General features: G+C 43.7%; 1 protein-coding gene across 2 annotated transcripts; it reads right to left on the bottom strand.

The window, feature by feature from the left end:
- Positions 1-10,417: 10,417 nt before the first annotated feature.
- Positions 10,418-17,306, bottom strand: ODF4 (outer dense fiber of sperm tails 4). 2 transcript variants are annotated; one of them, XM_037492992.2, is made up of 4 exons: positions 16,666-17,306; positions 11,668-11,841; positions 11,208-11,342; positions 10,418-11,034 (listed from the first exon to the last, which is right to left on the bottom strand). In XM_037492992.2, exons 1-4 carry the CDS (start codon positions 17,102-17,104, stop codon positions 10,604-10,606), a joined length of 1,179 nt encoding a protein of 392 aa, XP_037348889.1. In that variant the 5' UTR covers positions 17,105-17,306; the 3' UTR covers positions 10,418-10,603. The 2 variants fall into 2 exon arrangements, with proteins under 2 accessions (XP_037348889.1, XP_054544833.1); XM_054688858.1 differs by lacking the exon at positions 11,668-11,841.
- Between the last annotated feature and the right edge of the window lie 329 nt (positions 17,307-17,635).

Genomic DNA, 17,635 nt, shown 5'->3' with positions numbered 1-17,635 from the left:
CTTTTAAGGGTAATAACAGCCCTGACGCTGCCTAGTTGTGTGAGACAATGTATGTGAAGGACTTTCTCCAGAAACACTGAAATTCTACAATATGAATTGTCCTTTGTACTCACAGATCCCCTACTCCATGTGAGAGCTGGAGACCTCTCTCCCTTGCTATGACTTTGTTGACGAAACAGTGTTAGGTTGGCTGTCTGAAGAGACTGCTTTATTATTAGAGAAGAGGTGATATTACTTTCCAGCTTGTTTTGGGAGGGGAGAGGTGGGTTACAATCTTGCTCCCCTTTTCCACTCCTTGTCACTTGGCTTAGCAGAGTCTAGGAGCCCAACTAGTCTAAAGTTACCATCCCTTCCCCCATGTGACCTACTACCTCCTAGTTCCTGCACAAACCAGGAGTCACATCATCACTGCTTGTGGGTGAGAGGTGAGAGGAGGCACAACACTGCTGTCTTTCCCTGGGGGTGACTACAAATAGCCTAGGTTTCCAGAGCTGCTGCATCACACTTCCTTGTTTGCTTTTTGACATTAGAGTCATAAAGAGAAAGCATTGCAGGTGGACATCTAGACCCAGTCCAGCTTTACTTTGCCTTATCACATTTCAGCATCTGGAACAGAGGTTACTAACTGGTATGCCACCAACTGCTTTCAAATTCCAAATATATTTTCTTTTTTAAATTAAAGTGAATTGCCATCACTACAAAAACCTGCATGTCTAGCACCTCCTAAAAAATTGGGAGATGTGGCCACACTAACTCCAGATTTTTGCATGGCAGCACATGACTGGATCTAATGGTGGCTCCCAGAGGCAGCGCATGCAGGTATTCTCCAACTGGCCACAATCTTGGCCACTCACAATATTTGCATATCCGTTTCTGCAGTCCATTGCTAAAGAAAGATAAGTGAAATCAGTATGTCAATAAAGGTAAGAAACAGACCCTTGTATCTTTAGGAATACATGATTGAAATGGCATTTCATATCAGTGGGTAGGGTTGTATTCAATTAATGATGCTGAAACAGCTATCTGGGGGAAATGAATTGGGATTTTAAGCTACTGAATTTGGAAGTGGTTTGTTATGCAGCAGTAAATAAATGGTATGCTGATCTGAAAGTGTCAAATCTATTACCAGCTCCTGTTCCCCCAGGTAAGGCCCTTGTTATCTTGCTTAATTAGGAGCCAACCTGCCCAGTGAAATTTCTGGAAATAAAACTCTACTCAAAATAATAATAAGCACTAAGTACTTTAAATTTATATTATTTAATCCTCACAATTCTATAAAGTGATTGTGGGCCTCCCTGGTGGCATGGGGGTTAAGTGTCAGCGCTATCATCGCTGCCACCTGAGTTTGATTCCCAGCCAGGGAGCTATCCCACATGGCACAGCAGACTTCTCCTGTCTTGCCCACTGCTTCCCTCAGTGGTGTATTTCAGTCAATCCACCTGTTCTGTTCCCTACTCTGTCTCTGGTGAATCATGTCATCCCTTGCACCTCTGATCTATACCCCAGTTCTTCTACACTAAAATAAATAAATGAAGTGGTTTGAAGCTGAAGAAATGAGTTTAAGTAGGCAAAGTAACTTAACAACTTAATTTTCCTCTTTTATAGATAAGAAAATGATGCTCAGAAAGGTTAGTAACTAGCCCAAGATTCAAAACCAAGTCTGTATAAGTTTAAGTTCAGTATTTATAATCACCTTCTCTGCTCAAGGATTTCTAGTGGTTCTCATTGCTCAAAGATAATTATTTAAACCTAACTCCAAAGCTGATATCCCAGTTGAGATGAAATTTGGTCCCAGTTACCTTTGTGGCCTTGGGTCTAGGCATAGGAACTTTTCGGTTGCCCTTGTTTTATGGGGGGTGCTGCAAAGAAATTCAGCTCTCAATTAATCTAGGCACTGTCATAGTCACTTATTCCAGGACGTGGCTTCCTCATCAACATATGAGATGATTGAACCAGCTCATGTTAAATTTCTCTTCTAACTCACTGTGTAGTGTGAAAAATGTCTCTATACAGAAAGGAGATCCCTTACCTCTCCCAGAACCCCGACACCTAAGTCCCATGTCCGGGCTCTTGTCCACCCTTCTGGAAGGTGAGAGAAGATAGGAGAGAGACTTAGGGATTGGTGCATTAGTGAATGTTCTCAATTTACCATTTTATCAGAACTTGCTTTATGTTGTGAGATAAAATCTGCTTTTCTGCAGCTCTAGGAGAAGGGACATCTTCTTCCATATTTCTACAATTCTATTCCCAGTGGATTTTTAAGGTTAAGGCATTGGAATATCATTAGTGAGCAAAGAAAGGGGAAGGGGAGGCACCTATGAAGCTCAGACTTATATTCTTGCTTCCAAATTATTTTGTATGTTTTTGGACATGAGTGCAACAGGCCATAAAAGTGTGGTTTGCCAAAGCCACCTTAAATCACTGTGTGGGTTAATTACCTCTGCAGTTACTTCAGCCTTTCCAGATAATGCAGCTTGGGGTTGGTTTTGTTTTTAAAAATCACATCTTTTGGGCCTCCCCTGGTGGCGCAGCGGTTGAGCACTGGATTGCAAGGCTGCGCGCAGCCTCTGCAGGACCAGTTTGATCCCTAGCCACTGGCGAGGGTCCCACAAAAAAAAAAAAAAATCACATCTTTCCATTTGTTTTGTGGAAGTTTAACAGAAATTGATTTGAAACCTCAGAATATAAAAGAGCAAGAACCATTCTAAGACCATATCATTCAAAAACTTAGGTGATAGCAGAATAGTTTTGTCCCTGGAATCTTCCAAATTTTGTATGGGGTTCTATCCCTTTGAATTTGTTTCTTTTTTAGTTCCTGGTTCCTCTTTATTGTTGTTATCTTGGCACTAATCTTTGTTTACCCAGGTTCTGACATTTTTACCCCAGAATTAATTACCCCAGATGTTCTACTGTGTTTTCAAGCAAACAAAGAGGGCAGGAAATATGAGTTTCCTGAGCAAACAGGCTTTCCGTTTTAATGTGAAACTACCTTTTAGAGCCTTGTTTATCTTGTATCTACTTTTCTTATTTATAATTGATTAAAGTGGGTTGGGGTTTTTTGCATCTAATTTGATTTTGCCTTTTTCATTTAAAATTAGGTCCTGATATTTTGCCTTTTGCTTCCTCAGTATCCTTTGTAGACTATTACTGTTTTATTTAATTTAAACTGGTCCATCCTTCCTATTGACTACCTTCTTGCCAGGATAACTTATCCACTCCTGGAACTTTGGCCCAGGATTTCTTTTCACTTTTAGGCAACTTCCTTTGATATTCCCAACTGGGTGATTAGCAGATGAACTCTTTGGAGCCTTTGGGTTTTTCAGTCACTCCTGACTTTGGCAAGTCATTCAGTGACCAGATGTTTGCTTCTCATCTTCCTCCCCCGCCTCCCAGTCCACCTCAGTACTGTTCTTTGAAGGCTATTACCTCCCTGTATGCCTTTCTCCTCATGCAATAGCAGGAATCTTAGAAATCACTGCCTTAAATATAGGGACCACTAGGACCTTGCCTCAACACATAACCCAGATCACAAGTAATAACCCAACTGTCTTCCAGCCCTGAAACACTATGTCTGCCTGAAATGGGTTACAGCCACTCCAGACACCTGGAAGCTGCCATCCTTCTTCCTGTCCAGATGCAGATACTTTCTGTATCACGGATAGAGCCTCCCCGAAATCTATCATCAGTCTTGGCTTTTCCCCCTCAACCTCTCCTATCTTTTCTAGACTATCACGTTCATTCATTCATTTATCAACATTTATAAACACCAGCTATGTGCCCAGCATCATGCTGGTCTTTGGAAGTACCATCAAGGTCATGATAAAGCATCCTACATGCTGAAGAAGGGCTCAAAGCAGACCTCTAAGTCTCAAAAGGGATGCTCGGTTAAGACTCCATGCAAAAGTCCCGTAAGCCTAGTTTTGAAGGGTTGATTGCAGGCCACCACTGAACATTCTCCACTCTGCCTGCTATGCATTGGAACACTTCTTGAAGGGGAAATAGACTTGGCAGAATCCTGAGTAGAAAAGCCTGGCAGACACCACCTTAAACCAGTGACCAAGTTAACATCACCAGTATCCTGGGGCCTGACATGATGTACAGAGAAGAACAGAACATGTCTGATATTTCTATGAAAATGTATTACCTGAATCTAATTATAAAGAAACAAGTGACAAACCCAGGTTGAGGAGTAGCCTACAAAATAACTGGCCTGTACTTCTCAAAAAGATCAATGTTATGAAAGACTGAGAAAAAGTAGGCTAAAGAGACATGGCAACTGAATGCAATGCATGATCCAGGATTTTATTTTATTATAATGGACATCATTGGGGCAATTGGCAAAAGCTAATGTTATCTGAAGATTATAGTATGATATCAATGTTAATTTCCTGATCGTGAGAATTATAGTGGTTATATATGAGAATGTCCTATTTTTAAGAAATAAACATTGTGTATTACACATATTTGGGGGTAAAGAAGAATCAGGTCTATAACCTATTCTCAAGTGCTAGAAAAAAAATGTGTGTGTGTGCGTGCGTGCATGGTGCGTGTATGTGTGTGTGTGTGTATGTGTGTGTAGAAAGAGGGAGAGGCAAAAGGATAAAAGGTAAATGTAGTGATGTTAACATTTGGGGCAATCTGAGTGGAATATAAAGGAATTCTCCATACTGCTCTTGCAACTTTTCTATAAGTCTGAATTGTGTCAAAAAAAAAAAATTTCCATGGTCCACCAAATAAGACAATTTTGCCTTCTTGTGACCTTGGGCCCCTTGGGCTGCAGTGGTTGGATACCAGGCAAACAAGAATCACTCTATTTTCAGGTCCTGCTTTCCCCCATGTTGCAGATCCCAAGCAGTGTCTATAAGCCCCCAGACCCTGTGCCATTTCCTGCTCTGTACACCAGTATATTTTAGGAATTGAGTTGAATGTAGTGTCTGACAAATCCCTGCTCATCTAAACAGACATAGAGCCAGAATTCTCGCAAATATGAAGGACAGTTAGCTTCATTCCAAATAGTGCTCTCCAGCTGAGAACAATTCTTCTGTCCCACTAGTTGAATCCTTCCTTACTGCAAAGCAGGGGTTAGACTGTTTCTAATACTCTGTGAAGGCAGAAAAATGTAAGCCTGTGTTTTCTCCATTGTAGAAAAGCAAAATCTATACTCTCTTTCTTGACGTTTGGTTGGTTGTTTAATTGTTGTTGTTAAAGGACTTTTTTTTTAAAGATTTATTTTATTTATACAAGAACTAAGGTACAGACAAGATGCGTGGGAGGGTGAGAGGATTCACCAGAGACAGAGCGGGGAACAGAACAGGCAGATTGACGAAATACACTGCTGAGGGGAGCAGCAGGGGAGACGGGAAAGTTCTGCTGCGCCAAGTGGGATTCTTGAGGGCAGGGATCCAACCCTTGCTGCAAAGGCTTCACAGTGAGGTGCTCAACCGACTGCGCCACCAGGGAGGCCCAAGGCCTTTATTTTTTAGAGCAGTTTTAGACTTATAGCAAAATTGAGCATGAAATACATAATTCTTACATACCTCTTCCTCCCAACACACAGCCTCTTCCCACACCAACATCTGGCAAATTCTGGTGGTACATTTGTTACAATCATCGAGGTATTATTGTCATCCAAATTCCATAGTTTACTTTAGGGGTCACTCTTGGTATTGTACATTCTTTCGGTTTTTTTTAAAGATTGATTTATTTATGCGTACAAGATCTGGGGTGCAGGGCAGAGGAGCAGGGGCTGAGAGGATTCACCAGAGACAGAGTGGGGAGTATTACAGGTGGATCTACTGAAATACTGAGGGGAGCAGCAGGTGAGACAGGAGAGATCTGTTGCGCCATGTGGGTCACCTCCCTGGTGGGAGATCAAACTTGTGCTGCAGCAGCTATGAATAGCTTCATAGAGCTGGGACTTAACCCCTGCACCACCAAAGAGGCCCCCCCATTCTTTGGGTTTTAAAAAATGTAAAATGACATGTGTTCGCTGTTAGTATCGCACTGAATTATTTCATATCCCTAAAATCCCCTATGTGCCACCTATTCATCTCTCCTTCCCTGTTCCCAAATGCCTGGCAATTACTTGCCTTTTTTCTCTTTCCATAGTTTTGTCTTTTTAAGAGTATCATATGTTTAGAATGATATAAACTGTACAGCCTTTCACTTACCAAATGCATTTAAGTTTCCTCCATGCCTTTTCAAGGGTTAATAGTTCATTTATTTTTTATCACTAGTTAATATTCTGTTGTATGGATTTACCACAGTTCATGGCTAGAAATTTAGGCCTTTAGCAAATAGTCATATGAGGGGGTCACCTAGAAAAGAGATCCTGTACCCCAGTTAAGCCTTCAGATAAGTGCAGTCCCAGCCACATGCTCACTGAGCACTTACATGGTCTTTCCTCTGTGTGTTTTCATACCTAGGGTCTCTCTGTGTTCCTAATCCCCTCTTCTCCTGGGCCCACCCTAATCATCTCCTTTGAACCCAAGCACCTCTTTAAAATATCCTACCTCCAAATATACTTACATTTGGAGGGAGGAATAGGGACACATTCAACCCATAACAGAGGGCAAGTGTATTGTTAACTTTTAAAACTTCGTATTTTCCTGATGCTTCAATGTTTCCACAAACAGCTTGTGAGCACCAGGTGCACGAATGTGAGAAGACTGGTTCCTGCCACAAGTTCCTCTTCTTCCCTGACTATGATATAGTGACATTCAAATACACCAGTGAAGTCCCCTCACACATTTTGTTGTGTGCTCCACACAGACCCCAATAAAGGCACCCAATAAAGCCAGCTTGGTTGGACTGGCTCCTGGGGTACTCCTCTCATGGGGCCCCCCACATGCAGTGTCATGTCTTCCTCTTCTAGAACCAATGGGTACAATACATCCTCTAATCTGATCCATACGCCTTTCTGAGTGTAATTTCCACAAGTGGTAAGACTTATCCCAAAATACCCTACCCTTGGGCCTCCCCGGTGGCGCAGTGGTTGAGCGCTGGGTTGCGAAGCTGCCCGCGGCCTCTGCAGCGCTGGTTTGATCCCCGGCTGCTCCCCGGCCACCAGAGGAGGGTCCCACATGGCGTGCAGACCTCTCCTGCCGCCCGCTGCTCCCCTCAGCAGTGTACTTCGGCCCTTCTGCCTGCTCTGCTCCCCGCTCTGGCTCTGGTGAATTCTCTCACCCTCCCGCGCTTCTGACTGTACCCAGTGCATGTATAAACAAAACAAACAAACAAACAAATAAATAAATAAAACATGCCTCTATTAAAAAAAAAAAATTAAAAAAAAAAATACCCTACCCTTATGCACCATATTCCCCCATTTATAGTACAGTAAGATTCTGAACTTTCAACATATCATTGCTGTCATAAGACTTTTGGGGACTCTGGCAGAGAGTATTTTTCATGTGGGAGGAATGTTAATAATTTGTGGCCATAAACAGAATGTAGTGGTTTTAAAGTATATCCATGATGGGCCTCCCCTGGTGGCACAGTGGTTGAGCGCTGGGGTGCGAAGCTGCCCGCAGCCTCTGCAGCACCGGTTCGATCCCCAGCCACCACGCGAGGATCCCACATGGCGTGCAGGCCTCTCCTGCCGCCCGCTGCTCCCTTCAGCAGTGTACTTCCTCAGTCTGCCTGTTCTGTTCCCTGCTCTGGCAATGGTGAATTCTCTCACCCTCCCGCGCTTCTGACTGTACCCAGTACTTGTATGGATAAATAAATAAATCTAAAAATAAAAAAAATAAAATAAAGTATATCCATGAGTTCTTGATGCTTTTCCCACCAAGAGGTGAATGTTAATTCCCTTCCCCTTGAATGTGGGGTGGACTTAGTGATTTGTTTTCAGCAAATATCAATAGAACAAGGTGAAGTGACAGTGTATTGCTCCCAAAACTATGTCATAAAAGGTACTAGATGGCCTCCCCGGTGGCGCAGCTGTTGAGCGCTGGGTTGCGAAGCTGCCTGCGGCCTCTGCGGCGCCGGTTCGATCCCCAGCTGCTCCCCGGCCACCGGAGGAGGGTTCCACATGGCGCGCAGACCTCTCCTGCCGCCCGCTGCTCCCCTCAGCAGTGTACTTCGGTCCTTCTGCCTGCTCTGCTCCCCACTCTAGCTCTGGTGAATTCTCTCACCCTCCTGCGCTTCTGACTGTACCCAGTGCATGTATAAACAAACAAATAAACAAGAAATAAATAAATAAAATACATGCCTCTTTAAAAAAAAATAAAATAAAATAAAAGGTACTAGAGCTTCCTCTTCATTGCTCTTTCTTAGATCACTAACTCTGGGGGGAAGTTACCACTAAACACTCATATGGTCCATGAAAAGACCCTTATGGCAAGGAATTGGCTTCCCTGCCAACAGCCCAATGACTAACCCTACCAGAAGTAGATCCTTTAGTTCCACTCACATCTTAGTTAACTGCAACTCCAGCTGACATCTTGAATATAACCTTGTGATAGGCCCTGAGTAAGACCATTCAGCCAAGCTGCTCCCAGATTCTTGACCCCAGAAACTATGTGAGATAATATTTATTATTTCAAGCCACTAAGTTTGGGGTAATGTGTTACCTGGCAATAAATAACATACTAGGTCTTATCAAAGAAGTAAAATGATAGAGAGGGAAGAGTAGCTCCATTCATTTATTTACATCACCTGCTTAGTGTCTGTAGGCATTTGAGTTTATGACCCTACAAAGTCACAAAGGTCATCTATATCTCTAAGGAAGATGTCATGGCATCCCTTTGTTTGGTGTCCCTTCCCTCCAGCATGACTAATTCAATAAGTCCTCCAGTAAATCCTTACTACCAGGAGAGAGAAGTACAAGGGCAACACTGAGTTGTCAAGCCCATGTATTAGATTCTTCACTTGGAAATATTTGTTTGAAATTGGGAAATCCGCAACTTCTGGTCAGGTATGGTAAGAATATGACTCAAATCAAGTAGAAATCAGTTAAATATATTATGTTGAACCATATTAAATTGCCAACATTTAACTGCTAGAACAGCAGTATCATAGGGTTAAACCAATTTTGCGTGTGTGCTTATCATATTCAATCCACTCACAGTTTGTCCCTACACATTCATCCCTCCTCTAGCTGTCTGTCATCGTGACTCCATCTGGAGGAGTCATAGGTGCTCTCTGGGGAGGCCAGCCTTTCTATGCAGGCTGTGTGAATCCCAACAGTCATCCTCAGCGCTGCCAAGCCAACCGCTGCATGTATTCATAAGACTGGGTTTATAGCCCAAACATGTAGCTTGTCTTTTGATCTTAGGGCCTGACCCTAATATTTTCCTTGTGGAGGGTATGAAGAGCTGTTGCAACTAGAAAGTGGGTAGAAGTGGTGAAGTTGGTAATTGGTGGTGGTGGTGATGGTGGTAGGCTGTAGTAGTAAAGGTAGCAGTGGTAATGGAGGTGATGAGGAGGAGTTGAGGATGGTGGTGGTAGTTAGATAGCAGTGATAGAGGTCGAGGTGGTGGTACAGTTGAGGGTAGTAGTGTAAGTGGAGGATGTATAATGCTTGTGGTTGGGGATAGAGATAGAGGGGGTGGTAGAGTTGGGGGGTGGAGTTGAAGATGGTGGCAGAGGTTATAGAGGTGAAGGTGGTAGTAGAGCTGGAAGTATGGGATACGGTGGAGATGGTGGTGGTGCACGTGGAAGTGATGAAAGTGGTGGAGATGTTAGAGGTTGTAGAAGTAGAGTTGGAGTTGGTACTGGTGGTTCCTAGTCTCAGTTCTCAATATTCTCAGTAGGGACACAGCAGAATTTCTGCCTTGGACACATAGTACAGCTATACTTCCTCCTGTGTGCTCCTTATTTAACCCGCCTCTTACCCTGGAGCCATTTTGCCCTTGAATCCTTAACTATGTATAAGTCAAGTTCACAAATTATATCTCTGCTAATCACTGTCCCCACTCTGTCTCTGGTGAATCCTCTCACCACCACACACCTCTGGCCTGTACCCCAGTTCTTATATGCATAAATAAATAAATCTTTAAAAAAAAATAGGGCCTCCCTGGTGGCTCAGGTGGTTGAGCGCAGCGCTGTGAGGCTGTCCGTGGCCTCTGCAGCACAGTTCGATCCCTGCCAGCCGAGGAGATGCCAACATAGTCCGGCAGACCTCTCCTGTCTCGCCTACTTCTCCCCTCAGCAACGTTTTCGCATTTTTGGTCCGTCTGCCTATTCTACTCCCCGCTCTGTCTCTGGTGAATCCTCACACCCTCCTACACATCTGGCCTGTACCCAGTTCTTGTATGCATGGATAAATAAAAATCTTAAATACATAAATAAATATAATAAAATAAAGAGACTTAACTTTCAAGAGGCGTTTGCCTGTGTGTCAGTGTGTTATGGGAGCGGTTAGGCAGGTTTGGAGACGAACAGGTGCCAAAAGGCTCCCAGATAGTAAGAACGGGAAAGAAACTTGTTCTCCCTTTCTCTCCTTTAAGTTGTCTTGTTTCAACAACTGCAGGATATGATAAACAAGAGAATTTATTCCAACTTCCAATTTATCTCCCAACTTGTGGGCAAGGCAGGAACAAGGAAGGGCTGTTAAAAGCTGGCCTAAAATCCTCCCTAATACTTTGCATTGATAATGGCTTATCTACTCAAGGGCTGTAGGAATGGATGAGGAGGGAGATTCAGGTGAATGGTCAGAATTTGGTGTTGGGAGTTCAGTAAATTTGTTTTTTGACTCAGAATCCAGGGGTTCAGAAAATGCCTTTTTTGACTCAGAATCCAGGGGTTCAGAAAATGCCTTCTTTGACTCAGAATCCAGGGGTTCAGAAAATGCCTTCTTTGACTCAGAATCCAGGGGTTCAGAAAATGCTTTCTCTGACTCAGAATCCAGAGATGATTTCCTTTGCCCAGGATCCAGGACTTCCTCCTGGTTGACAGAGACATTTAAGATGTTTGAGGTAATCTGTTCAGTGTGTGATTCGCTGTAGTTACTGCTGATAGACTCAGAATCGGTGTCAGAAGGATGGATCTGAATCAGACTCCAGAAATGTTTGTAGTTGAAGTAGCAGAGGATCCCTGAGAAAGGACAAGGGGATGGGGAGAGGAAGGTCAGAGTGTAGGAGGAAGTGGCGAGCAGGATGAGGCCAAATAGAAGTCCCTAAGAGCCTATCCCTGGGGATTGCCAGCCCCCTCCCTCCACACATGTCCCACATGTCCCCTCCTTCCCAGGGGCTCTCCAGGCCACTCACCACAGGTGACATATAGGGTAAACACCAACCAACCAATGAAATAGCTCCAGCCAATGGGGATTGACAAATTCTTCTTCAATTCAAAAATCCAGAGGTTAATAGGAAACAACATGAGGGTGGAGAAAATGAAGGTAACTAGGAGACAGGAAACAGAGGGATCTTATTCTCACCCAAGAATCCCAGAGGGACTCTCCCTCATCTACTAAACACAGCCACAAACCACAGCTCCCTTAACACACAGAGTACAGAGCCCCAGAGTGTCATGAGAATCAACCCCTCCACCTCCACCTCTCCAGTGGCTGGGAAATGATGGAACATTGTTCTCAGTCAACAACTACTAGTTCTGTTCTCTTATCAGCCATAAAACCCCTACCCCACACCCCAAAAAAGGAAGAGGGAGAAGTGCCTGTGAAGATAGGGTTAGGAGAAATGAAGGACCTTTTCCAGAGCTAGGGGGCACCTTCAGAGAAGCTCATGACAATCCCAATCCAGCCAAAGAAGGGCAGTTTCGGGCAAACAGGTAGGTACGGCAGGTGCAACCAGATGGTGAGGATGAAGCCCAGCCCTAGGGCGAGGGTGAAGGTTATCTTGGCCAACCCAAATATTGGGTGATTTGTCCACAGCTTAAAACTGTCTGAGGAAATGAAAAAAAAACAGGATGAACTAAGGAGTCACAAAAAGACAAAACATAGTAAAATAAGCAAATATGAGAAAATGTTCATCTTCACTAATAACTAAAGAAATGTACATTTGAGATTTCACATTATGTTTTCATAAAGATTCTTCATATGGGGGGCCTCCCCGGTGGCGCAGCGGTTGAACACAGGGTTGCAAAGCTGCCTGCAGCCTCTGCAGCGCCGGTTCAATCCCAGGCTGCTCCCCGGCACCAGAGGAGGGTCCCACATGGTGCGCAGACCTCTCCTGCCGCCCGCTGCTCCCCTCAGCAGTGTACTTCGGTCCTTCTGCCTGCTCTGCTCCCCGCTCTGGCTCTGGTGAATTCTCTCACCCTCCTGCGCTTCTGACTGTACCCAGTGCTTGTATAAATAAATAAATAAATAAATCTTTAAAAAAAAAAAAAAGATTCTTCATATGGCAACTGTTTGATAATCCCAACCAGATGAAATTTAATACCTCAATAGAAAATGTGGACAGGGAACTTGAACTGCAATTCTCAAAAGAAGAGATCAAATGCTAAAAAAAACACATGAGGGCCTCCCTGGTGGCGCAAGGGGTTAAGCACCGCACTATGGGGCAATCCACAGCCTCTGCAGCAGGAGTTCAATCCCCAGCTGGCCAGGGAGCAACCCCCATCGCACAGAAGATCTCTCCTGACTTGCCCGCTGCTCCCCTCAGCAGTGTATTTCAGTCAGTCTGCCTGTTCTGTTCTGTTCCCCAATCTGTCTCCGGTGAATCCTCTCACCCCCCACATCTCTGGCCGGTACCCCAGCTCTTGTGTGCATAAATAATAAATCTTTAAAAAAAAACAAACAAACACATGAAATGCAACATAAAGAATTGTAAACTAACTGTGATTTTTTTATTTTTTTTTTTTTTTGGCTTAAAAAAACTGGGGTATTGGCCAGAGGTGCAGGGTGAGAGCATTCACCAGAGTCAGAGTGGGGAGCAGAACAGGCAAATTTACTGAAATACAATGCTAAGGGGTATTTCAGTAAGTGAGACAGTAGAGGTCTCTTGTGCCATATGTGGGTCAGCTCCCTGGCTGGGGATGGAACTCAGGCTGTAGTCATCATGGTGCTGAGACTTAACCCCTAGGCCACCAGGGAGTCCCTAAATGTGATTTTTTTTAATCTATCAAATTAGCAAAGATCAAAACAAAATCGCTAGTATCCAGGATAGGAAAGGATTTAGAGAAAATAGGTGCTCTCATACTACTGGTGGACAGCATTTCTAGTGAGAGATCAGGCACAAAATAGCAAAATAAAATATTAAGTTGTTAAGATCCTTTTACTTAGAATTTGTGTTAAGAAAGTAACCCAAGATCTGCACCAAAATCTATGTACAGGAAACACTAAAAATGATGATAAATACTTCTCTCTGAATTGAATGTCTCTCCTGAGAAACGAAAAACTGGAGAGGAAGCCTGGAAGCCAGGGGTGGGAAGCAGACTCTGATATGTAATCTTTTGTATTTCTTCCTAATTTTCAGTCTGTTCAGATATTATCAAAGCAAATACATTTTAAACATTAGTGATGCCATACAGTAATGATTTAATGGCATGAGTAAATGCTTACAACTGTAAAATGGAGTTGGCAACACAGCATGTAGAATGAGAATTTTGAAAAAACAAAGTAACATTTATTAAAATACAAATGAGTGTATTTATCTGTATTTATTTTATATATAAATACAAAAGATATGCACCTTGAATATTTTAATATAGCTAAGTACACACACACACACAAGACAGGAAATAAATACATTACAATGTCAACTCTGATTGTATCTATGTGGGGAAATTTTAGGTAACTTTTACTTTCTTTTTTAAACTTTCTACATTTCGCACAGTAACTGCAACAATTTTTGAGTCAGAAAAATTATACATCAGATATTTAGATATTATGCAAATGCATAATGAGACACACTTTCTCAAACATTGTTAGTAGAAGCAAATTGGTATCATACTTTCTGAAAGCAACATGAAAATTTTTATTGTCTTAAAATATCTAAATTCTTTGATCCAGTAAGTCCACTTTGGGAAATCTATGCCACAAAATTAATACTAAACACAGAAAAAAACTTCAAGATTAACAAACCTATTGGTCCTTTTCTCTCAAATATGAAATTAGAAATAAATTTACCAAGAATAAGAAAATAGCCAAGTCAAAGGTAAGAAGTCTATTAAGTTATGGTCACTTATAATATGAAAAGTTTATTATAGCTCATAATAATAAAATTAATCTAAAAGATAAAATTACTTATGAAAAATGAGCACAACTGTGTAAAAACTATTCAAAATCCATTTGACTTTAGAAATCTGGGGAAAATAGAGTGCTCAGTAAGTTGCTGTTAGTGGGCTGTCTTTGAGTAATACTGTAGAGCAAGGTAGGTGTGTAATGGGGTGCCAGGAAAAGGGTAGACTCCAGGTTCCCTGCCCCACCCAAGGGAGGGTGGAGCTGAGAGGGAGGAGAAGAAGCATGAGAGAAGACTGGGGAAGGAAGGAAGCAGGATGGAGAGCCAGAAGGAGACCTGGATGAGGTATGTGGAGCAGAGAGACATGTGAAGAAGCTGTGCTAGCTTCTTGGTCCTGGACTAGTCCAAACAAATGTGAATGTGAGACCCGTGGGGAGGATAACAACAGCAGCTTTTACCTTGATTTTGATTTTGCTCTTTTCCTTCCAGACTTGTCTGGCTGTTTCTGACCCTTTTCTATGGGTCCCCACCAGGAGGTGCCTTAGACTTGTGGCAGGCTCTTAGACCTCAGAGGCCCTGTTTTGGGCCAACCCTGTTTGGGTGGACATTTACCCATGAGGAGATGGGTAACTTCAGAAGCTTGATTTGGAAACCCTATTCTTCCCCATTCTCCCCCTTTTCTGTTTTGCACACTAATTGTATTAAAGTTCCTTTCCATTGAAGGTCTTATGCACTAGAGTATGTTTTGTCTTGATGCAGCAGAAGGAGAGCAGAACAAATTTAGAGGAGGCAGGTTTGGGGGCTTTGGGATGACCCTCTCCCTGTCCTGCAACAGATTCTCACTGAGTTTTGGGACAGAGACAGCTGCTCTTCTTGTAGGTGAAAAGCAATCAATGATAGGCCCTCTCATGTGATTCTACCTAACACCTTTATGGCCCTGAGCAAAATACTTAACCTGAATTTCTCAGATTAAGTAAGGGTAATTATCCCTACCTCTCAGGGTTGATTGAGAATTAAATTTAGCAAACAGAATGTGTGTGTATGATAAATGATAGTTTTTGCTTCCCAAAATCTATTTTATTTAATAAAGATGTATTGCTCTCATCATGGAATAAAATAATGGCTGTGTAACTTTTTTTAACGTTAATGAGAGTAAAGAAATGGAAATGGGTTTCCAAAGCACTGGTTTTTTCATAAGAACTGAGAAAAATTAGTAAAAGGATTCAAACTTCCAACTACAAGATGAATATGGTGTAATGTAAAAACATGATGACTATAGTAACTGATCGTATAACTGAAATACGGAAGAAAGTATAACATATTTTCTCAGAGAGAGAGAAAAAGAAGTGAGGTGATGAGCTGATTAGCTAGATGGGGGAAATTCTTTTACAATGTATATCAAATCACCATGATGTACATGTTAAGTATCTTAAAAATTTATATGTCGGGCCTCCCCGGTGGCGCGGCGGTTGAGCTCTGGGTTGCGAGGCTGCCCGCAGCCTCTGCAGCGCGGGTTTGATCCTCGGCTCCTCCCCGGCCACCGGCGGAGGGTCCCACATGGCGCGCAGACCTCTCCTGCCGCCCGCTGCTCCCCTCAGCAGTGTACTTCGGTCCTTCTGCCTGCTCTGCTCCCCGCTCTGGCTCTGGTGAGTTCTCTCACCCTCCCGCGCTTCTGACTGTACCCAGTGCTTGTATAAATAAATAAAAATAAATAAATAAATCTTTAAAAAAAAATTTATATGTCAATTATACCTTTTAAAAAAAAGGAGGGCCTCTCTGGTGGCACAGGCAGTTGAGCACAGTGCTGTGAAGCTGCTGCAGCCTCTGCAGCACCAGTTCGATCACCACTGGCCTTGGAGCTACCCACATGGTGAGCCAGACCACTCCTGACTCCCCTACTGCTCCCCTCAGCAGTGTATTTCATCGGTCTGCCTGTTCTGTTCCCAGCTCTGGCTCTGGTGAATCCTCTCATCCTCCCGCACATCTGGCCTGTACCCTGGTTCTTATATAAATAAAAATAAATCTTAAAAAAAAAAGGAATTGAGAAAGGAGACCCAAACCTTGGACAAGAGAGGACAGCATTACCTGAAACTAACAAGTATTGGGGCCGAAGTGGCCGCAACAAGACAGGGAAAGATCAAAGAAACAAGGCATAGACGCCCACAGCTAACCCCAAAAAGCAAAATCTGGGGCAGAAGGGAAGAAAAACAGCTGGGGAATGCCCCCCACCGCCCCCCCACGCTGGGTCTCCTCTCCCAGGATACTGGTTAATTATGCACGGTGACTGAGTCCATGTGCTGGAGTATCCACGCCCCTCCGCCACAGAATTACTGAGTCGTATTTAAAATAATGACATGTTCTATTCGGTCAGACTAATGGATTTAACTTGAATAAATTTAAGGGAGGAAAAAAATGATCTTGGAGTGTGTGTGGGGGGCGGGGGGGTGGTCTCAGTGCCAGTGGTGGAGCCATTTTGCAAGCCAAAATAGTGGGGATGACCAGAAGAAGGAGATAAATATTGCAGGGTACAGACGGAAATCAAGGCGGGCGGGAGTCCTGGGGTGCCGTAGGGTGTGAAGGGTCTCACCTTTCCCATTCTCTGAGCAGGGACACCTGTTGGATATGGAGATGTGCAGAAGCCCCATAGACATAATTTGAGCCGATGTATAGATTGTGGTACTAACATTCATGGGCCAGCGCTGGTAGTAGCGGCTCCCGGAGAGATACAGCCATTTCTTGGAGAAGAGCATGACCAGCAGCAGGATGAAGGCGATCAGGCTGAGCTCTGAGGCCAATGCCTGCGCTATCCAGCGGGAGCTGTGTTTCATTTTCCATTGCAGGGACAACAGAGAGTCCCTCTGTCCCTCCCTGGACATCTGCCTAGCATTGGCCGAGTCCGGGACTGAATAATGCTTCTCATATTGTTCTTCCAGGCTCACCTCCGCCCTATCCTGCTCCCCAACCCCCTCCTGGCTTTCCAGGTCGCTGATGCTCATTCCTGTCTCCTCCTGACCCAGGGAACTCATCCCTAGAGTCCCCTGTTCCCATCTTGTACACCCCCTGTATCTCCTTCTATCCTCCACCCCATCGCCCCTTTCCCTTGTTAGGTTCAGTTGTCCCTCATCTTTTAAATATTTTCATCAGGCAGAGTAGTTGCCACCATTTTCCCCGGGGTCTAGGAAAGAAAAACCCATTCAATAGAACAGGGACCCTAACTGCCATGGAATATTCTTGTGGGCAAAGGGGGGAGGTGGAGGGAGCAGTCAGATGGGGGAGGGGCTCAAGGCTTAAGCTCCAGCCCTTTCTCTAAATACTATTCCTCAGGCACCAACTCAAAAATGTGGATTGATGCCTCATTTGCCCTAAGAGCAGTGACTCTAAGGGCCTCCTTTTCTTTTCCCATCTCCTCTACAACAGCCCCAGCCCCAAATCATGCTCACTGATGAATCCAGAGGAGGGAGAAGGAGCTCCCCCACAACATTCCCCTTTTGTTGTTATTTGGAAATGTCTTCCAGAGGTGAAATTAATCTTCCCACTACCACCCCAACCCCTTACCC

Source organism: Talpa occidentalis, unplaced genomic scaffold (genome assembly GCF_014898055.3).
Source record: "Talpa occidentalis isolate TD23 unplaced genomic scaffold, MPIMG_talOcc4v2.1 talOcc4.7, whole genome shotgun sequence".
Taxonomy (NCBI): domain Eukaryota; kingdom Metazoa; phylum Chordata; class Mammalia; order Eulipotyphla; family Talpidae; genus Talpa; species Talpa occidentalis.
Note: the sequence above shows the minus strand (reverse complement) of the source record. Positions and strands in the feature narration are given on the sequence as shown.